This window comes from Ochotona curzoniae, unplaced genomic scaffold (genome assembly GCF_017591425.1).
Source record: "Ochotona curzoniae isolate NIBS_2020 unplaced genomic scaffold, NIBS_Ocur_1.0 contig_3437, whole genome shotgun sequence".
In the NCBI taxonomy this organism is placed as follows: Eukaryota; Metazoa; Chordata; class Mammalia; order Lagomorpha; family Ochotonidae; genus Ochotona; species Ochotona curzoniae.
Window position 1 is genome coordinate 139,702 of NW_024465862.1, and position 17,544 is coordinate 157,245.

Below are 17,544 nucleotides of genomic sequence, written 5' to 3' on the forward strand. Positions count from 1 at the left end.
ACAAGGCGAGGACTTTAGCTGCTAGGCCACTGTGCCAAGCTTATTCCCTTACAATTCTAAGTGTAATCCTGTTCAGACACAAGGGTGGTGGCCAGACCACACAGTAGGCGACCTAGCAAGGCCTCCCCACAGTTCTCTACTCCAGCATCATGTTGATTAGGGGAAATCACGAAAGGAGGAAGCAGAGAGGGAAGCAACAGGAGCCACAGAACCACAGACATAACTGGGGCAGGCAGGCAGCTCGGCCAGCCGTGCTGTCTCAGAGGGCATGTGCCAGGCTCCCACATGGGCACCAGTGCGGGTCCCGGCTGCTCCACTTCCCATCCAGCTCCCTGCCTGTGGCCTGGGAAAGCAGGCGAGGACGGCCCAAGGCTTTGGGACCCTGCACCTGCGTGGGAGACCTGGAAGAGGCTCCTGGCTTTGGACTGGCTGAGCTCCAGCCGTTGTAGCCACTTGGGAGAGTGAACCAGAAGATGGAAGATCTTTCTATTTTCCTTCTCTCTGTAAATCTGAGCAAAGGAATGTAAATTCAATAAACATAAAATAAAATCTTTGGAAAAAAATCCTTAGTCCAGAACAGCTAAAGTCAGCACCCACAGCAGGCTGTGACAGCCTCAGGGACATTAACGGATTGCTGGGCTGTGCCCAGTGAGAGCCACTTAGGAAGAAAGAGGCAAACAGCCTCTCTGAAATACTTAATTGAGGCCAATGCTGTGGTATAGTGAGTTAAGCCAACCCTTGCAGTGCTGGCACCCCATATGGGCACTGGTTGGTGTCCCAGCTGCTCTATTTCTGATTCAGTTTCCTGCTGATGGCCCGGGAGAGCAGTGGAGGATAAACCCAAGGACTTGGTCCCCTGCACCTACAAGGGAGATCTGCATGAAGTTCCCAGGTTTTGGCCTTGGACCAGATCCAGCCACTAGGGCCATTTAAGTAATGAACCAGTGTCTCTCCCTCTGCCTTCCAAATCAATCAATCATTCAATAAATCTGAAAAAAGAAAGGCGCTGCCACGGTTCTACTGAACTCCACACGGGAGGCAGGACGAAGGACTCACCTTGCCACCCCACCGTAGTCCAGGCCTTCCTCCCCCCGGAATTTCACCATCAGGCGCTTTTTCAAGTCTTTTGGTCGCATCTTCATGATCTGCCGATAGGACTCCTGTGTAAGGAAGACAGTCTCAAGGGACAGTAATCCTTCCAGAAGCTCTGGGCAATGGGGCCCCGTTATTAAAGAGAAGCATTTGATACAAGATGAGCCTTGTCAGGCTCCTGGGCTTATCCGGCATCTAGCACATTCCCTCACCCTTGCCTCGGGCACAACCACCAAGGCCCGAGGACAGCCACGCCCTGTCGCCAGCACTCTCTCCTCGTCGCGCTGTGCGTGACAGCCCAAGTGTTGTAACCAAGCTGAGAGCGCCAGTCAAGAACGCATGATAACAGAATCCCGGGGCCTGTTTTGGTGTGGAACCTGGGAAGCCCAGCCCATTTCCAGCGAGTCAAAAAGGGAGGCAAGGTTTCAGGGGGACACAGAGCAGCCTGCCTGGGACAGGGACAGCTCCTGCCAGCCCACACTGCCATAGACGCAGCGTCCCAAGGGCAAGCTGCTCACGGGTCTGCAGGTGTTTTCAGTGGCCAGGCAGGTAAGATTCCAAGTTTCACATTTATCAGAGGCCACATTCTACCCACATCCCTCCCTGAGGGGAGAGGGATGAGAAGAAAGGACCGCAGCAAACTCCTAATTATTCAGCTCCTATCAGAGTCTACTCAATGGACCACACTGCATTTGGCTGGCTTCTCTCACTCTGCTGTGGCAGCACCCGCAGGGCCCGGGCCACCTCCTGAGCACCCATCTGCAGACTCTGCCCACGTCTCCACCAAGAAGGGCAGGTCATGGCCCAACACTGCAGGGGTTTGATTTTCTGGTCTTCTTTTCTTGAGGGATTCCTGTGGGGTCCCCGTTGCCACAGGGATGCTGTGTAAGGGTCTGAGGCCTTCCTGGGAGCCACCTGCTTGTTCGTGGCTCCTGGGCAGGAAGTGTGCTGGCTGGAGGACACATGGGCAGACTGCGGGAATGCATACCCTGCACAGTGCAGAGCAGGTGGCTCCCGCTGTGAGCTGCTGCCTGTTTGCACAAACCCCTGGCCTTGCGGCCCTTCTAGGTGACCGCGGGAGGACCTGCAGACACCGCCCTCTCTACACAGGCCCTGGCCAGGACTCACACTATTTCATTGTGTCATAAAACCAACACCTCAACTGTCAAATGACAACGCCACGCACAAAGGCGTCCACGCCCGTCGGCCCAGGCCTCTCCGCAGCGCCGAGCCCATGTCCATGGTTCCCACATTCCATCCCATACCTCAAATATTTCTTCTCTGGAAACTTCGATGCGGCAATGGCCAGCTTGGGGCTGCTGAAGCGAAAGCTCGTGTCGGAGGACTTTGAGCTTCTGGACAAGGTCGCGCTCGTATCTCTGGGCAGGCAGCTCCTCGTCCTCTACTGAGCCTTCGCTGGGCAAGGGCAGTGGCTGGCTGGGCTCCTTGAGTTGGCACTGGTGACTAGAGGAGGGAAATGGCAAGGTCACCTCACAAGCAGTGGCCCAGGAGCGGCCAGGGAGCGAGCTTGTTACCCAAGCGGGGTGTTCCCTCTGAGGACAGAATCACGAGGCCTGATGGACCAAAATGGCTGACGGCCCCGTGAGCACAGACCTGGAGCTGGCCACATCCAGACATGCTCTGCATCTACCTGACACTTCGCACAGCCATTGTTGTTACACAAAAAGGCGGAAACGGCCGCCACCTGTCCTGCACCTGTTAGGTCAGGCAAGATGGGCCATGGCACTGGGAAACGTACCTTGGCTGTGGGGATGAAGTGCAGTCGATGGGAGGCAGGGAGCAGGATTGAGAGCAGAGGGAGGCGGCAGGCTGCCAGCGGCCACCCTCGTCCTGCTCACCGGGAGCTCCCGAGCCTGCTCCCTAGGCACCAACCCTCCAAAAGGACAGCGCAGTGACAGAGGGCGGGGCGTCTGCTCTGCTCACATCAGCCCAGTTAGAGGAGCTGTATGGGATGCTTCCTTCAGAGGTCAAGCTCATCCCCAGCCCCGAGTTACCTGGGATTGGCATGGGCAGTGTTGACTATGGTCAGGCCTTCTAGAAGGTGCTCTATGGACACTAAGGAGCACCCTCCCTCTGGCTACAGCCATGCCTCTCTTCACAGTGCTGCTGGGGAAGCTGCCTAACACCATCACCTAACGCTGTGAATTTCAGCACTTTACTAAGTTTAACACAGTATTTTGAATTATTGAGCCAGAGTCGCGTCGTGGTGTAACATGCTAAACCTCCACCTGCAGTGCCAGTATCCCACATGGGCGCCAGTTCGAGTCCCAGCTGCTCCACTTCTGATCCAGCCCCTGTTTACGGCCTAGGATAGCAGCAGAGGGTGCACTAAGTGCTGGGTCCCTACACCCACTTGGAAGATCTCTGGAAGCTTCTGGCTCCTATCCTCAGATCAGCCCAGCTCCAGCTGCTGTGGTCACCTGGAGTGAACCATGGATACATCTCTCTGTGTCTCCCTCTCTCTAACTGCCTTCCAAGTAGAAATAGAAACATCTTTTAAAAAAGGCTGAAATATACAATTGAGCTTCAAATAAGAGGTTTCTTTTTTTTTTTTTTTGGCTCATGTTTATTGTCCAACTTGCAATACGGCGAAGAAAGAAAAACATTAGCACAGAAAACCACTGAACTGTAAAGGGAAAAAATTTTAAAAAGTCTTACTTCATGATGTGGTGTAACCTTGGGTCTGTAAACTGAGTTGTTCGGTTATTATGGTCTACAAAATATATTCTTCCTGAAACCGTACTTCTCACTTCCCACCCTGGGGGCAGTGGTCCGAGTTCATCACAGTTCACACTGTTAAGGTCTCTGACAACAAAACAGACACAGAGAGGGTTGTCCAAGTGAGCCTGTGGGAAGAACATCTGGATGAGGTGCCTGGGGCCCAGAGGTCCCCAGCGAGGCCGCAGGGCCCAGGCCTGCGTGACACAGAGAGGAACACCACAACGGGACTTTCCAAGCTGGTGACCGAGGGCAGGGAACAGGGTCCCTCCAGGAACACACACTGTAAGAAAGTGTGTGGCAAACCTTGGCAAGTGTCTGCATGCTGTGAGAAGCTGCCTGGAGGCACAGAGCGCAGACCAAGGCGCAGTCTTTCGGTTTTCGCAGAGCTCAAGGCCCAGGCGGGACGTATCAGCAGGCACTCAAACACTCCTGGTACTTGGCAGCCGCACCAGCACAAGGGGGTCTCATTTTGGAGCTGGCTTTCTGTTGAGCATTTTCATCCTGGTCGGATGGCCACGCTGTGTTCCTGAGCAAGAAGCTTCCCACGGGCACAGAGGCCCACCCTTTCCTCCAGTGGGTCCTGCAAACACCTCATTTGTTCACTCGTTTGCTTTCATTCATGCTTCATCTATCTGCAGGTAATATGTCCACTCTAATCATAGATGCTGAATCGTAAATACAGCATACACTGGGAAAACCACAGACAGGAGGCCAATTCTCAGATGAAACCAATTACAACTAAAAATAAGATGAGCCTTACTAAATGCTAGCCTGGGGGAGTGGGACACGAGTCTGTCTGAGCTGAGCTCAGCTGGAGGCCTTGGAGAGAAAGCTGTGTCTCCCCCAGCAAGGGCCTCCAAGGCACCAGGCAACAGGTACCCTGAAGCAGAAGAGAGAGAATGGAATTTCCACGCTGCTTCTTCAGCTCAGTAGTATGGAAAACTCCAGGCATTTAAACAGCAGTGTGACCAGGTGATCCCCGTCAACAGCCACCATCTCGTGGTCAACCTTGCTACAGACGACCCCCAAGCCCACCCCTGCCCCGATTTAGCAGCGGCAAATCCCAGACATCATGCATTTTGTTCATTCATGTTTTTAGTTTTAAATGTGAGCGCTCACGCCAGTGCCTTTCAGAAAACCCACCTTGGTATCCGGGGGTCGTGCCATGTGCTGACTCCAGTCTGTGTGTGCAAAAAGTAAACCTGCCCTTGCGCCGTGGTCCTTTGTTCTGCACCGGAAATGTGGGGAGACAATGTGACAAGTTCAAAGTCATGATCCTCTGGTGACCATCCCACAGATTCTAAGCGTCTTTCAATGTTCTTTAAAGCCATAAAGATGAGCAGGAAAAAGCTGCGGCTCACCTCTGCCCGTCTCCATGGAGCCTGAAGCCCATCTCAGGGATCAAGCACGTCTCAGCTGCCCGTGCCCTAGCCCCACCAGCCCCCACCTTGGGAGGGATGCCTCAGGCACAACCGCCAGCTGGGATGAAGCTCGTCCTTGGCTCTCCCTGCTGGGACCATCAGCCCTGCCTCGGCTGTCATAGTTCTCCCCGTGGCTCACCCCAAGCCCCATGCTGCACCCCCTGACAGACGCCTGGCTGCAGTGCCCACCACTGCAGTTCTCTTTAATGTTTACTTCTTTTGGAAGATAGCAGATCTCATTAAATCCCGGCAAGTGCTGAGCACTCAAGAGTGGGTGGTCGGTCACCATCTGCTGCCTGCTGCCACCACACCCACCTCGGCAGCAGAGGTGTGTGTGCTTCCACCCTTAGTCAGACACACATTCTGAGAGCAGGCAGAGGGCGTTCGCTCACCGTAGCCTTCGGGCAGCTCCGGGGACTGGTGGCCGTGCGGCCGGTTCTGGGGCGTCTGCAGCGATCCTCGCACCTCGGGGTTTCGCAGTCGCTGCGCCTGAAGCCTTTGATCTTGCCCTGGGGACTCCACGAACCTGCAGTTCCCTCCGCCAGCGGCAGCCGCGGGGCCGTCCGTGTAGGGGGCTGGCTCCTCCATGAAGCAGCTGAGTGGCCTCCCGGGCCCCGAGTCTTCGTACACGGTTCTGGGAGGGAGAAGCCCAGTAGGCAAAGGAGCACTGTGAGGACCGAGGATGCCTTCTTCCACCCCCCGAGGACGCCCCAGTTAGAGGACACCCCAGTTAGAGGATGCCTGGCCACAGGGCATCAGATGTAAGAGCCAAGGGTCTCACTCATGCGCAGGGCTCAGTGATGACAGAAACCCACTCTGCCCCAGAAGCCTGGGAGATGACACTGCATTGTCCTTTATTTAAACCCCAAAACTCCGTTTCCCTTTGTATTTTTCTCTCTAATATGACTCCTGGTTATTTAAAATATTACCGTGGCTTCAGGTGCTTTCAAAATGTGAAGGCAATTGCCTCTGAAAGGCTATTTTCTCTTGTAAGCAAATATTTTATTAAAAAATAAAATCTCTCACATTAAAAAATGCTACATCCACACCCGGGATGAGCGGCTAACACGTGAACCTCGGTGCCCATGACAGAGTGACCGTGACCGCTGTCCCAACTCCTCCCATCTGCCGGCTTCTCTGGAGGGCCATCCCAACGTCTGATCACCTCGGTGAAATATTTGAGAAGAAGCATCCAAAGCAGAAGGGCTTCTGCCACCGTCTTTCAGAGTCCCCGCGTGGCAGTTGGGGTTCGGGCCAGCCCGAGTGTCTCATCAGTCAGGCCCCACGTGTGAAGTCCGCACGCTGCTCATGGCAGTCATGTCTCTCACACCTCTAGCAGCAGCTCCAGGCCCTGCAGAGGCTCTGAGGTCAGTGGGTCATGTGCCCTAGGGGTGCCCCACGCTGGGTGTTGCTTACGGCATCTGCTGGCAGTTGTGGGACCTATCCCTCATCCCTGAATTCCCAGGAAACCTGGGAAGCTGAGCTCACCTCTCTGGTGAGTGGTGCCTCTGCTGAAATCCACAGGGACTAACACCTGTGATCCCACCCAGTAAGGGGGGGCCTATGGGTGTCCCCCAAGTGTCACTGGAGTTATAATCCAGATGATTATGTATACGATCCCATTCTTGGCCTCCTCTGGGCTCCCTCCCAGCGGCCTTCACAGCTCCCACTGCATGGTGCAGGCCCGGGAGTGACCCAGGCTGGCCCTAAGGCAGCAGAGCCTGGCTCTCCCATCGCCATGGTCATACCTACCCTTCATTCCCCAACAGTCCCCTGCAGTCTACCACGGACCCGCCGGGGCCTATCCTGTCCCGAGTCTGTAAACTGACTAGAACAGAAAAGAACAGCTTGTATTAAAATCCAGTGGCGTTTCTGCAACTGTAATACAGTGAGCTGTTGTGGATTTACAACTGATGGGCAGAATCAAATAATAAGGCACATGTTCTCAAGCATACACACACCCCCCACCCCTCTCCCTCCCTCCCCCCTAGGCTTTTAAAGGGCATCAGCCAGCTTCAGCAGCCGAGCACCACCACAGATGGGTAAATCGGAACACGCTTTTCAAATGCGCAAGGGGTGGGGTGGGTGGAATCCCCGAGCCTGTGGAACTGTATCATTAAAAAAGAAAAAAAGTGTGGAGAACAGGGTCTGTGTTTCTTACACTCTCCATAGATAAAAGTCTCAGTGGCTTTGTCTCTTAAATAGACTTTGACTTACAGCTTAACAAAGACATGGGAAACATTTTTGACATCTGCAAAGTCTAGATGAGAATCAAAAGATTAATTCTCTATCATAAACAATAGATATAAAGTTGAATTCCATTGCCCACTCTCCTGCCCAAACGCTCCTCCACGAAAACAGAAAGAAATCACGCCGGTTTCCGGGACGCAGCCTTGCTGCTCCTCTAGCGTGGGTCCAGTAGTGGGTCCAGTCTAGTTAAGAGAAGGCCTAGAGGTCACGGAGCCTGCATTCCAGTGGCTGCTGAAACGCTGCTGCCTTTGACGCCTCGCAAAGCTACGGTTAACCCTGAGTACCTTCAAACACCAACGGAAGGGGGCTAAGCCGCTTAGCAGGCAGTTCCTCTCCGCAGCTAGTCAGGGCAACACGTTTTAGGTTTTCATTCTAAGCAGTGCAACCCTCTGACTGCAGATGGCGCTATGTGCAAGTCTCCACAAACGGTCTGTGCTTTTTATCTGTGAGACAGGTCTGCCGGAAGAAACTGCGCCTAACTCCTGCATATGTGGCCGCCATCCTGAGATGAACTACCCTACAAGAAGCGTTTACGGTGACAGTGGAAACAACCCCCTATCTTTCTGCATTAACTCCACTTTCAACGACAGGAGGAAGGGAGAGAAAATAAGGACCACCCAGAAGGGCAGAGATGGCCGACACGTGCTCTGTCGCCATCGCCAGGACTTGGGGCCTCTCGGAGAGCAAGAACCCAACGTTAAGTTCTCTGAAAGCATCTTTGCATACAGATGGGAAAGTTCTTACCCACTATTTGGCCACGGACTGCATCAGTATCTGAGGGATTTAGTTTGCATAGATCCAAACGCTGGTCTGCAAACAAACAATTCAAAACTTAACCCAAGGAAAGGTAGCTAAGGAGGGAGGCAGGAATTCTGTATTCGGCATTCAACAACAACCAATGCCCCAGAGGCTTCCTTCGGCTGCACTGAGAGGCAGACAAGCTACGCGCCCTTACATCCGGTGTCTTTCAACCTGCTGACGGCATTGGAGAGCAGCCGCACACAGCCCAGGAAGCCAGCCCCCTGCTTCTTGTGGATCTTCTTGTGGTTCCACACGCTGATGGTTATAGAATCTGTCTTCCCAACGTACCTGCAAAGCACAGATTCCGCTGACTCACGGGACTTCTCAGCGAGGGTTTCACAGACATCTTAGCTGACATGACTTCGGGAGCCTTACAAAATAACACTGGCCCCGAGGGTCACGTGAGAGACAGCCCATAAATACACATCCACCAGCTCCAGCGGGCTGGCGGTGGAACGGCATGCGGGGTGTAGACAACCACGTAATAATCACGGTCCCATACAGCAGACTTACTATACAATAACAGCTCCATAGGATGGTGACACAGTCAGGAATCTCTGCCAGTCAGGCTTAATAAACACTAGTGGTTGGGGCTAGCACGGTGGGATAGCAAACTGATTTCCTTCCTCCAGCGCCAGCATTCCATGAGTGCCACTTTGTGCCTCCCAGCTGCTCTACTTCTGGTCCAGTGGCCTGCTTATGGCCTGGGAGAGCAGCAGAGGCTGGCCCAAGTCCTTGGGGTCCCTGCAGTCACACAGAGACTCAGAAGAAGCTACTGGTGTCACACCGGCTCAGCTCTGACCACTGCAACCATTTGGGAAGTGAACCAGCAGATGAAAGACCTCTCTGTTCTTCTCTCTCCCTAAATCTGCCTTTCAAATAAAAATAAAAACTACAACGTTCAAGAGTTCATCAAAAGGTAATAGCATGAAGGGGACCTGAGCTACAGTGTTTTTTGCTCCCTTCCCCACCTCGGCCCAAATGACTCGGAGAACATTCAACTCACAGGTCATAATGCTGGTTCCACTTGGGGTCCAACGTGTTCTTCACAGTGTCGGTTGAGTGGCACTGGCCAGACCCGTCCACAACGATCTTTGCAAAGGGGTCGGGGAGCCCTGGAGGAGACAGGATGCTGCTGCGGATCCTCCAGGCAAAGATGGCCCATGTGCCTTTCATCCTCTCAGTTAAGGGTTAGCCAACTTGTGGCAAAGTAAGCAATTTACTTTCTATGTGTCATTAGCCAGGATGCCTGCACACTCAGCTACTGAGAGAACAGCAAACTATGAAATAGGGTTAACTCCAAATTTCTGTTCTGGATGATTACTAAGTGAGGCTAGTTGCACGAGGGAGAGGAGTCTGGAGCTGTTCTTACGTAGAAGTTATGCTAGTGCCCCACATTCCTGCCTACAGGTGGTCTCACCGCTGCAAGCAGGTGCTCCCTGAGGCTAACAGGAAACACTCCTCAGTGCCAGAGTAGGAATCAGACAGGTTTATGGGATCCGACAGGAGGCAAGGTGCAGAGCCTGCGAGACGGATCTGGAGGTGAGCCACCACTCTGGGGCTTCCCAGCTACCCAGCCAGAGCCTCAGAGCCCACGCTTCTGGCTGGGAGTGTGTGAATCCTGCCACGCAGGAGCTGAGCAGCCTTCCTCGGAGACCAGAGGTGTGCGCAGACTCAAGGCTGCAGGCACCACCTTGTTTCTTAAGCAACAATTCCTTCCTTCAGGATTCTGTATGACGGGGCATTCTCACCGTGGCTTACTTTCTAAAATGTGATCAACGCCTTCCGTCAAATGCAGCTATCTGATAGAAAACTATTCCCATCTGTATCTGAATTAAGAACACTTCACCCAGCAAAATGCAATATCCCATGCTGGAGGGGAGACAGAGAAGGCTGCGTGTGGCTGGCCAGCGAGCGACACAGGATGCTGGCGTGATCTATCACTTCTGCGCGTGGAGGAGGCAGCCGGCAGGCTGCGGCCCCCGGGAGAGGACATTGGTCAAACCAAGGATCGCCGCTCGGTAACGAGCAAGACTTGGAGAATACACACAGCGGTCTTTTAAAAGCCCCAAATTTCAGAACCACATGACCAACAATGCGGCAAAAACAGAGCAAAACCGAGTATTTACTTACTGAAGAAGTCCTTCTTTGCAAGGTTCTTGGCACATAACACTGAAAACGAGAAACAAAAGCCAGCATGGTCAGCACCCGTGGACATGCCCTCCCCGGGTAAGGTCGGCAGGATGGCCTCCGCCAACTCATCTCTCCAATTCAGGAGGTCGTGAAATAAAAAGCTAGCAGCTTTTACTCCTCAAACTGGGACTGGGCCACACATCAAATGCTTCAGGTTCAACTTAAAAGCTTACTTAAACACATACACGGATGGTTTCTCCTTGTGCTCGCAAAACCATACAGGCTCCCATGAAAACCAACTCTAATAGAGACCAAAAGTATTTTATCTTTCTAGCTACTCCCAATTGCCACCACCAAACGAACCGTGTGTTTTTGATGCTCTGATAAATAATGCAATTTTGTAAATGTAAAATCTTGGGATGCCAGAGAGTGCTGTGAAAAGCCAATGACAAAACACACGAGAGCCGAGCGCAGAGTCGGCACATGAGGAATGCAACGGATACTACGCTGCTATCTTATTAACAAGGAAGAAGCTTCCATTGAGAGCCATGGCATTGCGTCGCACTTTTGCAGATTTTCAAGGATATGATATTCTACAAAAAACATGTTCATGTATTGTGTCATAAACTTTTCATTCAGCATTTTAAAATAAAAGTGTCACCAAGCTATAATTCAGTAGCCACACAATTCATCCATGTAGGGTGTGTGATTCAGTGGTTGTTAGTACATGAGTGGTGTTGGACAGCTGTCAGCACGTCCCCGCTGGAACACTTCAGCACCCGGAGAAGGAACCTTCCACTTGCTAGTTGCCACTTGTCACTTAGTCCAAACTTTCCAGCCACTGAACTACTTCCTGTCTGAGGATTGATCTGGATTCCATTCATCACCTAGACTCATCAGTGGAATCACAGGAGGCCTGTAACGCCTGCTTTTCTTCCGGGGTCATCTAAGGTCCACTCAACACTGCAGCAGCAATTACTTTGCTCCTTTCTGTAACTGAGTCACCCTCCGCTGCCTGGGTATAATACCCCAGCTTCTTCTCCTGCCCAACAGCACATGGACTTTTGGGTTCTTTCCATTTTAAGGCTATTATCAATAATCCAGGTAAGTTCTATAGACCTGTGTTTAGTTTCCCTAATTATCAGGAGTGAGAGCTGCTGAACACCGGGCAGGGCACCTGGGCTGTTCTCCAGCGTCTGGACCACTGTATTCGCATGAAGAGCCGCCAGAGCTGCAATTTCCCTTCAGCACTGTTTGTTCCTGTCCCTCTTATAGCTGTCGCTTTTATGTGCATGTTTTCTGGAGACCAATGACTTTGATCATCTTTTTATGTACTTACTTAGCTAGTATTTTATCTTCCTTTGCAGAAATACATTTTCTGATCTTTTCCCCATTGCAACATTGAATCACTTTTAATATTAAGCTCTAAGAAATATTTAAACATTCCTAAGATCCTTATCAGATATGTGAATTGCTAATCATTTCTCCCAGTCTGTGAGCTATCTTTTTATATTCTTGGTGGTGCCCTTTGAAGTACCCAACTTTCCCATCTTAAGTCCAATCCATCTATTTTCTATGGCTGTTTGTGCTTCTGTACATTGAGAAACCTCTAACTCAAGAGCTTAAACAAAAACCAAGAATAAATCTTTAAGGTTTCTTGTATTTATTTGAAAGAGTTACAGAGAAAAGTGGGGGGAGAGACAGAGAGAGCATCCATCTTCGAGTTCACTCCCCAAATCACCGCAATGCCAGGGCAGGGACATAGAGATCAGGAGCCAGGAGCTTCATCCAGATTCATCACGTGGGTGCAGGGGCCCAAGGACCCAGGCTCTGCTGCTTTCCCAGGCACTTTAGCAGGGAGCTGGGTGAGAAGTGGAGCAGCTAGGGCCCGCAATGGTACTCATATGCTATGCTGGCACTGCAGGCAGTGCCTTAACCTGACAACACTACAACTACCCCCCTTGCCCCAAGAGTTCAATAGTACAGGTGCACAGGAGACAACCTGGCTATTCTTTAAAACACACAGTTAGTTCCCTTTGACACAGCCATCTCACTCACAGGTTTAAGAGGAGCAATACAACTCATGTACATGAAATCATGCACAGGGTAATTCATCTCATCCGAGAAGAGGAAAGAATGCCGATGTGCACGGCTGATGGGCAGAGCGGCCGACGAGCGCCTGGTCATACATTCGGATGCGCGGTCCTTCCCGAGCTGCACCAGCACCGCTGGTGAGATCCTCCTTCCTAGCAGCTCACACCTTGTCACCCATCACTGCACTCCCACCACCCGAGCTCCTCTGGTGTCCTCTGGTGTTCCTCCACCAGCCGTGTCTCTCCTCCGGCCCCAGCCACACCGGGTCGATAACCACAACTCTGCAGGAAGCTTTTATTATTTTCTAGAAGACTTATTTTTATCGGAAAGGCATATATAGAGAGTGAAGGAGAGACTTAAAGAAAGATCTTCCATCTGTTGATTCACTTCCAAAGTGGCTACAATGGTCAGAGCTGAGCTGATCTGAAGTCAGGAGCCAGGAATTTCTTCTGGGTCTCCCACATGAGTGCAGGATCCCAAGGCTTTGGGCTGTCCTTGACTGCTTTCCCAGGCCACAAGCAGGGAGCTGGATGGGAAGCAGGGCTGCTGGGATTAGAACCAGCGCCCAAATGGGATCCCAGCACATGCAAAGAGAGGACTTAAGCTGCTAGGCTACTGGACTAGGCTCTGTGGTAAGCTTTTAAACCAGAAGACACAAGTCTTCCACTTTCGTTCTGGCTATTCTAGGTTTGTGGAACTGGAACTTCCGTATGAATTTTAAGGCAGCCTGGATTTGATGGGGCCTGTCAGACCTATAAGTTATTTTACATTTGATTTCTAGTTTTCAGAGTTTAAGTTGGGCATGTCTTCTGAAACTTGCCTCTGTAGTATTCCTTCTTTAAAAATGTTATTACAAATGGAATTATTTTCATCTTTTCATTTTCAGATTGTTCACTGAATGTACAGAAATACCACTGAATTTTACCTATTCATCCTGTGCTTTGCAAACTTGCTGCTCATTCACTAGCCGTGACGTGTGTGGGGGTCTGTGTCTGTTGCACTGGTCCCTTTGGATCTCCAACATGTAAGAGCATGCGACTTGCAAACAGACAAAGCTCACCTCTTCCTTTCTGCTCTAGACGGCTTTTCTTTCTCATTCCTGGTTAGTCCAGATCTTCTAGAACACTGCTGAATGTAACAGTGGACTCTTCATCTCGCTCTGTTCCTTAGGGGAAGGCAGTCCGTTTCCAAGCACTCGGTGCAGCTGCCATGTGGGCGCCTCCTGTGGCTAGCGGAAGCATCCGGTGTTGATCATGTGAGATGCAGTGAGGTGGTTTCTGCATCTACCTGGATGTTCATCTCGTGCTGGTCCTCCATCTACTGACAGTGTATTACATTAATTGGCTCTCAGGTGTTAAGTCAGCTCGGCGCTTTGAAGGAAATGTCATTTGGCCCTGGTGTGTAATCATTTCCACGCGCTGCTGTGCTCCAGCTCTGGTATTTTGTCGAGGAATTTCATGCCTGCTTTCAGAAGCGCAACTGGTCTGTGACTCTCCTTTCCTTTGCCCCTTTTGTCTGGGTTTGATATCAAAGTAATATTCACATTATAGAACGAGTCAGGAAGTGTCCCTCCTCTTCCCTGGGCCTTTGGTTGTGGGAAGCGTTAGAAGTTATTGGCCCAATGTCTAGGTTTTATAGGTTTATTCAGACTGTTCTTCTATCAGCTTTGGCAGTTTGTGTCTTTCTAGAATGGATTCCTCTCCCTCTGCACCTTCGGTATCGCTCCTTCCGCTGCCTTCTCGTACCTTCCCTCTCACCTTGCTCTCCTTTGTGGCTAGGTCATGGTCCGCGCAGCTCTGGCTGGCGCTCTGCTCCTCCAACGGCGGGAGTGAAGCCGACCTGACGATATGGAAACGTCCAGGCAGAAGCGCACGCCCCTGAAACCACACTGCATGCTGTGGGAGCAGCCGTGTGGCCTCCTGCCTTCCTTTTCTCATGAGTTTGGGAACCATTTCAGACAAGTTCTCAAACAATGACTTCATGGATAAGTTTGAGGGAGAGTCTCCCATTTTATGATGTTGTATATTTTCTTTTTTGTTAAAAAAAAAAATCTATTTTTCTTTGAAAGGCAGACTTTTACCGAGAGAGGAGAGATCTTCTATCGCTGGTTTACTTTCCAAACAGCTGCAACAATCAGAGCTAGCTTATCCAAAGCCAGGAACCACGAGCCTCTCTCTGGGCTCCCACACGTGTGCAGAGGCCCAAGACTTGAGTCATCCTCCGTTGCTTTCCCAGGTTATAAGCAGGGAGTTGGATCTGAACTGGAACAGCAGGGGGGACATGAACTGCTACCCATACGGGATGCTGGCATTGCGGCTGAGCTTGCTATGGTCCCCATGTTTCTTTCCACCTGGCTTCCCACAGTCGACTCCACACCTACGATGTTCCAACTCCCTGCCTATCTCACCTCTGCAGCCTCAGATATTATCCATAGATCCCAAAGCTCATCGTCTGAGGTGCTGGTCCTACGTTTGCTTCTGCATGGACTCACTCTGCTTGGCTCAAAAAACTATCAAGAATCTTTGTTTATACTTACAAGTTGAAAATGTTTTCATTTAAGGCTCATTCTAGTGGCATTTGGTTACATTTGAAAGTGGAAAAGGTCTTTGTTGTGTGACCACAAAGGCCACTCAGGGCCATGCTGAGCCTCGCCTGGTGGAGGCCACTCAGGGTCGTGCTGAGCCTCGCCTGGTGGAGGCCACTCAGGGTCGTGCTGAGCCTCGCCTGGTGGAGGCCACACCGTTTCTTCAGCTGACATCATGTTGACAGGCTGGTTTGGAATTTTCTTTGTCTATTCTGGGAGATGCAATAATAGAAGGTAATTCATTACACAGCATAAAATCCCACTGTTCCTGATTCCACCGCTCACGTTTATAGGAGTAAGCGTGTGCTTCAACAATGAGCGAGGAGCCAGGCACAAAGCAGTGAGGAAGGGAGGTTAACCTGCCTCGCGGTCAAGGGCTCATTTTCGGCATTGCACGGCCATTTTGATGCCAATTCTAAAGTGCCAGTTGCCACAGATGTGTCACACCGGGGACCCCACAGCTTCTTAGCCACAGGCTGCAGTCCCCTGATGTTGTGGGTGAGGAGCGCCAGAGGCTTTGTCTGCAGGGCCTCTGAGATCAAGACGCTTCCTCTCACAGGAGGTGAGAAAAGCAGGCAGGCTTCTTTACTGCGGCCCTGGCAAGTCTCAGTCCCAGACCCCAGCTAGTTTTCTGCAATGCCAGAACAACTGGAAACATACCAGGTGAGCCCTTCCTCCAAGCTTCCTTCCACTCTTTTCCATGCCAGCACTGAGGGACTTCCCAGCATCACCGTGTCACTACGACCACTTATGCAGCTGTCTACTCTCCCATTCTCGTCACCCATTCACAGGACAGCCAGATACCAGGCCAACCTGAGAAACACCACGTGTGTCTTTAGGCTCATACAATGCTACCGGCTCCGTGAGGCATCGTACTGCAAGCCAAAGATTCTCTCTGGTTATTAAGACTTTCCATTTTCTTGTCCCGTCTTAATTTTCCAACTATTTCTGTAAGTCCAGTTGGGCTCATTACCCCTCGCAGGACCCCTCAAAGGGCCCCTTAGGCCTTTTCCTGTTGCTCAGGCTCCTTGGCAGGCGGTACACGTCTCCAAAAAAGCCTTATGCACGCACAGGCTCCCCAAACACACCTCTGATAATATCACACCACTGTCAAATAACCAAATGAATACAAAAAAAAAAAAAAAAGGAAAAAAGGGAAGTAGGCTTTCTATAAATTCAACTCATTCATTTTAAGTGGCTAGTCTTGGTTTCTGATATTAAATCTTTCCTACCATTTTCATGTTAAAATTGTCATTTTCAAAAAAGAATGTTGAACTTATTCCATTTGCTTAAAAGACAGAAATAGAAATCTGCCATCCACCTCCCAAATGCCTGCACGAGCCCTGGGGTTGGGCCAGGCCAACGGCGGCCATTGAGAGCTCCACCCACATCTGCCATGTGGACCCAGCAGCCAAGCGCACCGGCCATCACCTGCTGTGTGGGCAGGAAGCCAGGCGGGAAGCAGAGCAGGGACTCAGACCCGGGAGCTCTGATAGGGGCTGCTAGCGTCCCAGGCAACATCTTGACCCCAATACTCACTCCTAAAATGTCATTCTTTTTCATGAAAGAGGAAATAAAAGTGGTGATAGTTTGGTCTGCTGTTGTTGTTTTGAGAGTCAGAGCTCCCATCTGTTAGCCAACCTTCCAAATGGCCACAGTGGCCAGAGCTGGGCTGGGAGCACGGGCCCCTGCTACCCACATGGGAGACAGCGAAGGAATGCTGGGCTCCTGGCTTCCACCTGGCCCAGTCCTGGCTACTGTGGTCATTCGGGGGATGGAAGAACCCCGACAATGGGAAATCTATATACCTACCCCAAACCCTGCCCCTTGCCACTGTTAAACACAGAAACTTCATCTTAATTTAACAATGACCAAAACATAGAAAATTACACTATCATTTTGTCAGTTCAAAGCGCGTTAGTAAATTTGCCACTAATTATCAAATACAACACACGATATGGAACGGGTGCCGACCTGTGCGTTAGTTGCCTACACCATCTGACTCCCAGGCCTACTAAAACTCTTTAAACTTTACCCCTGAGAAAAATCCTTGAAGCTACAGAAAGGGTAAAGAGAAAATTCCTACAAAAGGTACAGTCTCAGCCCACCCTGTTCACAGCCACTGCCCCGGGGTGGGGTGGTGCAGAGCAGCGGACAACTGGCTTGGGTTTACCAACAGACTCCAAGTGACAAACGCAAGCCTGAAAGGCATGGTCGTCCTGTAGTCCCTCTCGTCACACACGCATGCAGGTGCATCCACTACGTGGATTCTATCTGATGTGGAACTGCCTTCCTCTTTTGTCGCCACCCGCCTCAGCAGCACGCAGCCGGCCCTGTGGGTTTCGCAGGCTGGAGATCTCTCCAGGAACTGACTTCAACCACAGGCCTTACGGCCTCCTCTCCTGCCAGTGCAGAGCATGTTTCTAA

General features: G+C 51.3%; 1 protein-coding gene across 1 annotated transcript in view; it reads right to left on the bottom strand.

Moving 5' to 3' along the window:
• SMURF1 (SMAD specific E3 ubiquitin protein ligase 1) overlaps window positions 1-17,544 on the bottom strand; it is a 107,105-nt gene that overhangs the window by 10,492 nt on the left and 79,069 nt on the right. The window contains exons 2-11 of the mRNA XM_040980363.1: window positions 10,440-10,478; window positions 9,313-9,421; window positions 8,461-8,594; window positions 8,250-8,315; window positions 7,008-7,083; window positions 5,648-5,889; window positions 4,978-5,062; window positions 3,772-3,918; window positions 2,358-2,556; window positions 1,057-1,160 (exon numbers count right to left, since the gene is read on the bottom strand). Of these exons, the coding sequence (XP_040836297.1) occupies window positions 1,057-1,160; window positions 2,358-2,556; window positions 3,772-3,918; window positions 4,978-5,062; window positions 5,648-5,889; window positions 7,008-7,083; window positions 8,250-8,315; window positions 8,461-8,594; window positions 9,313-9,421; window positions 10,440-10,478 (1,201 nt within the window). The remainder of the gene's footprint in view (window positions 1-1,056; window positions 1,161-2,357; window positions 2,557-3,771; window positions 3,919-4,977; window positions 5,063-5,647; window positions 5,890-7,007; window positions 7,084-8,249; window positions 8,316-8,460; window positions 8,595-9,312; window positions 9,422-10,439; window positions 10,479-17,544) is intronic.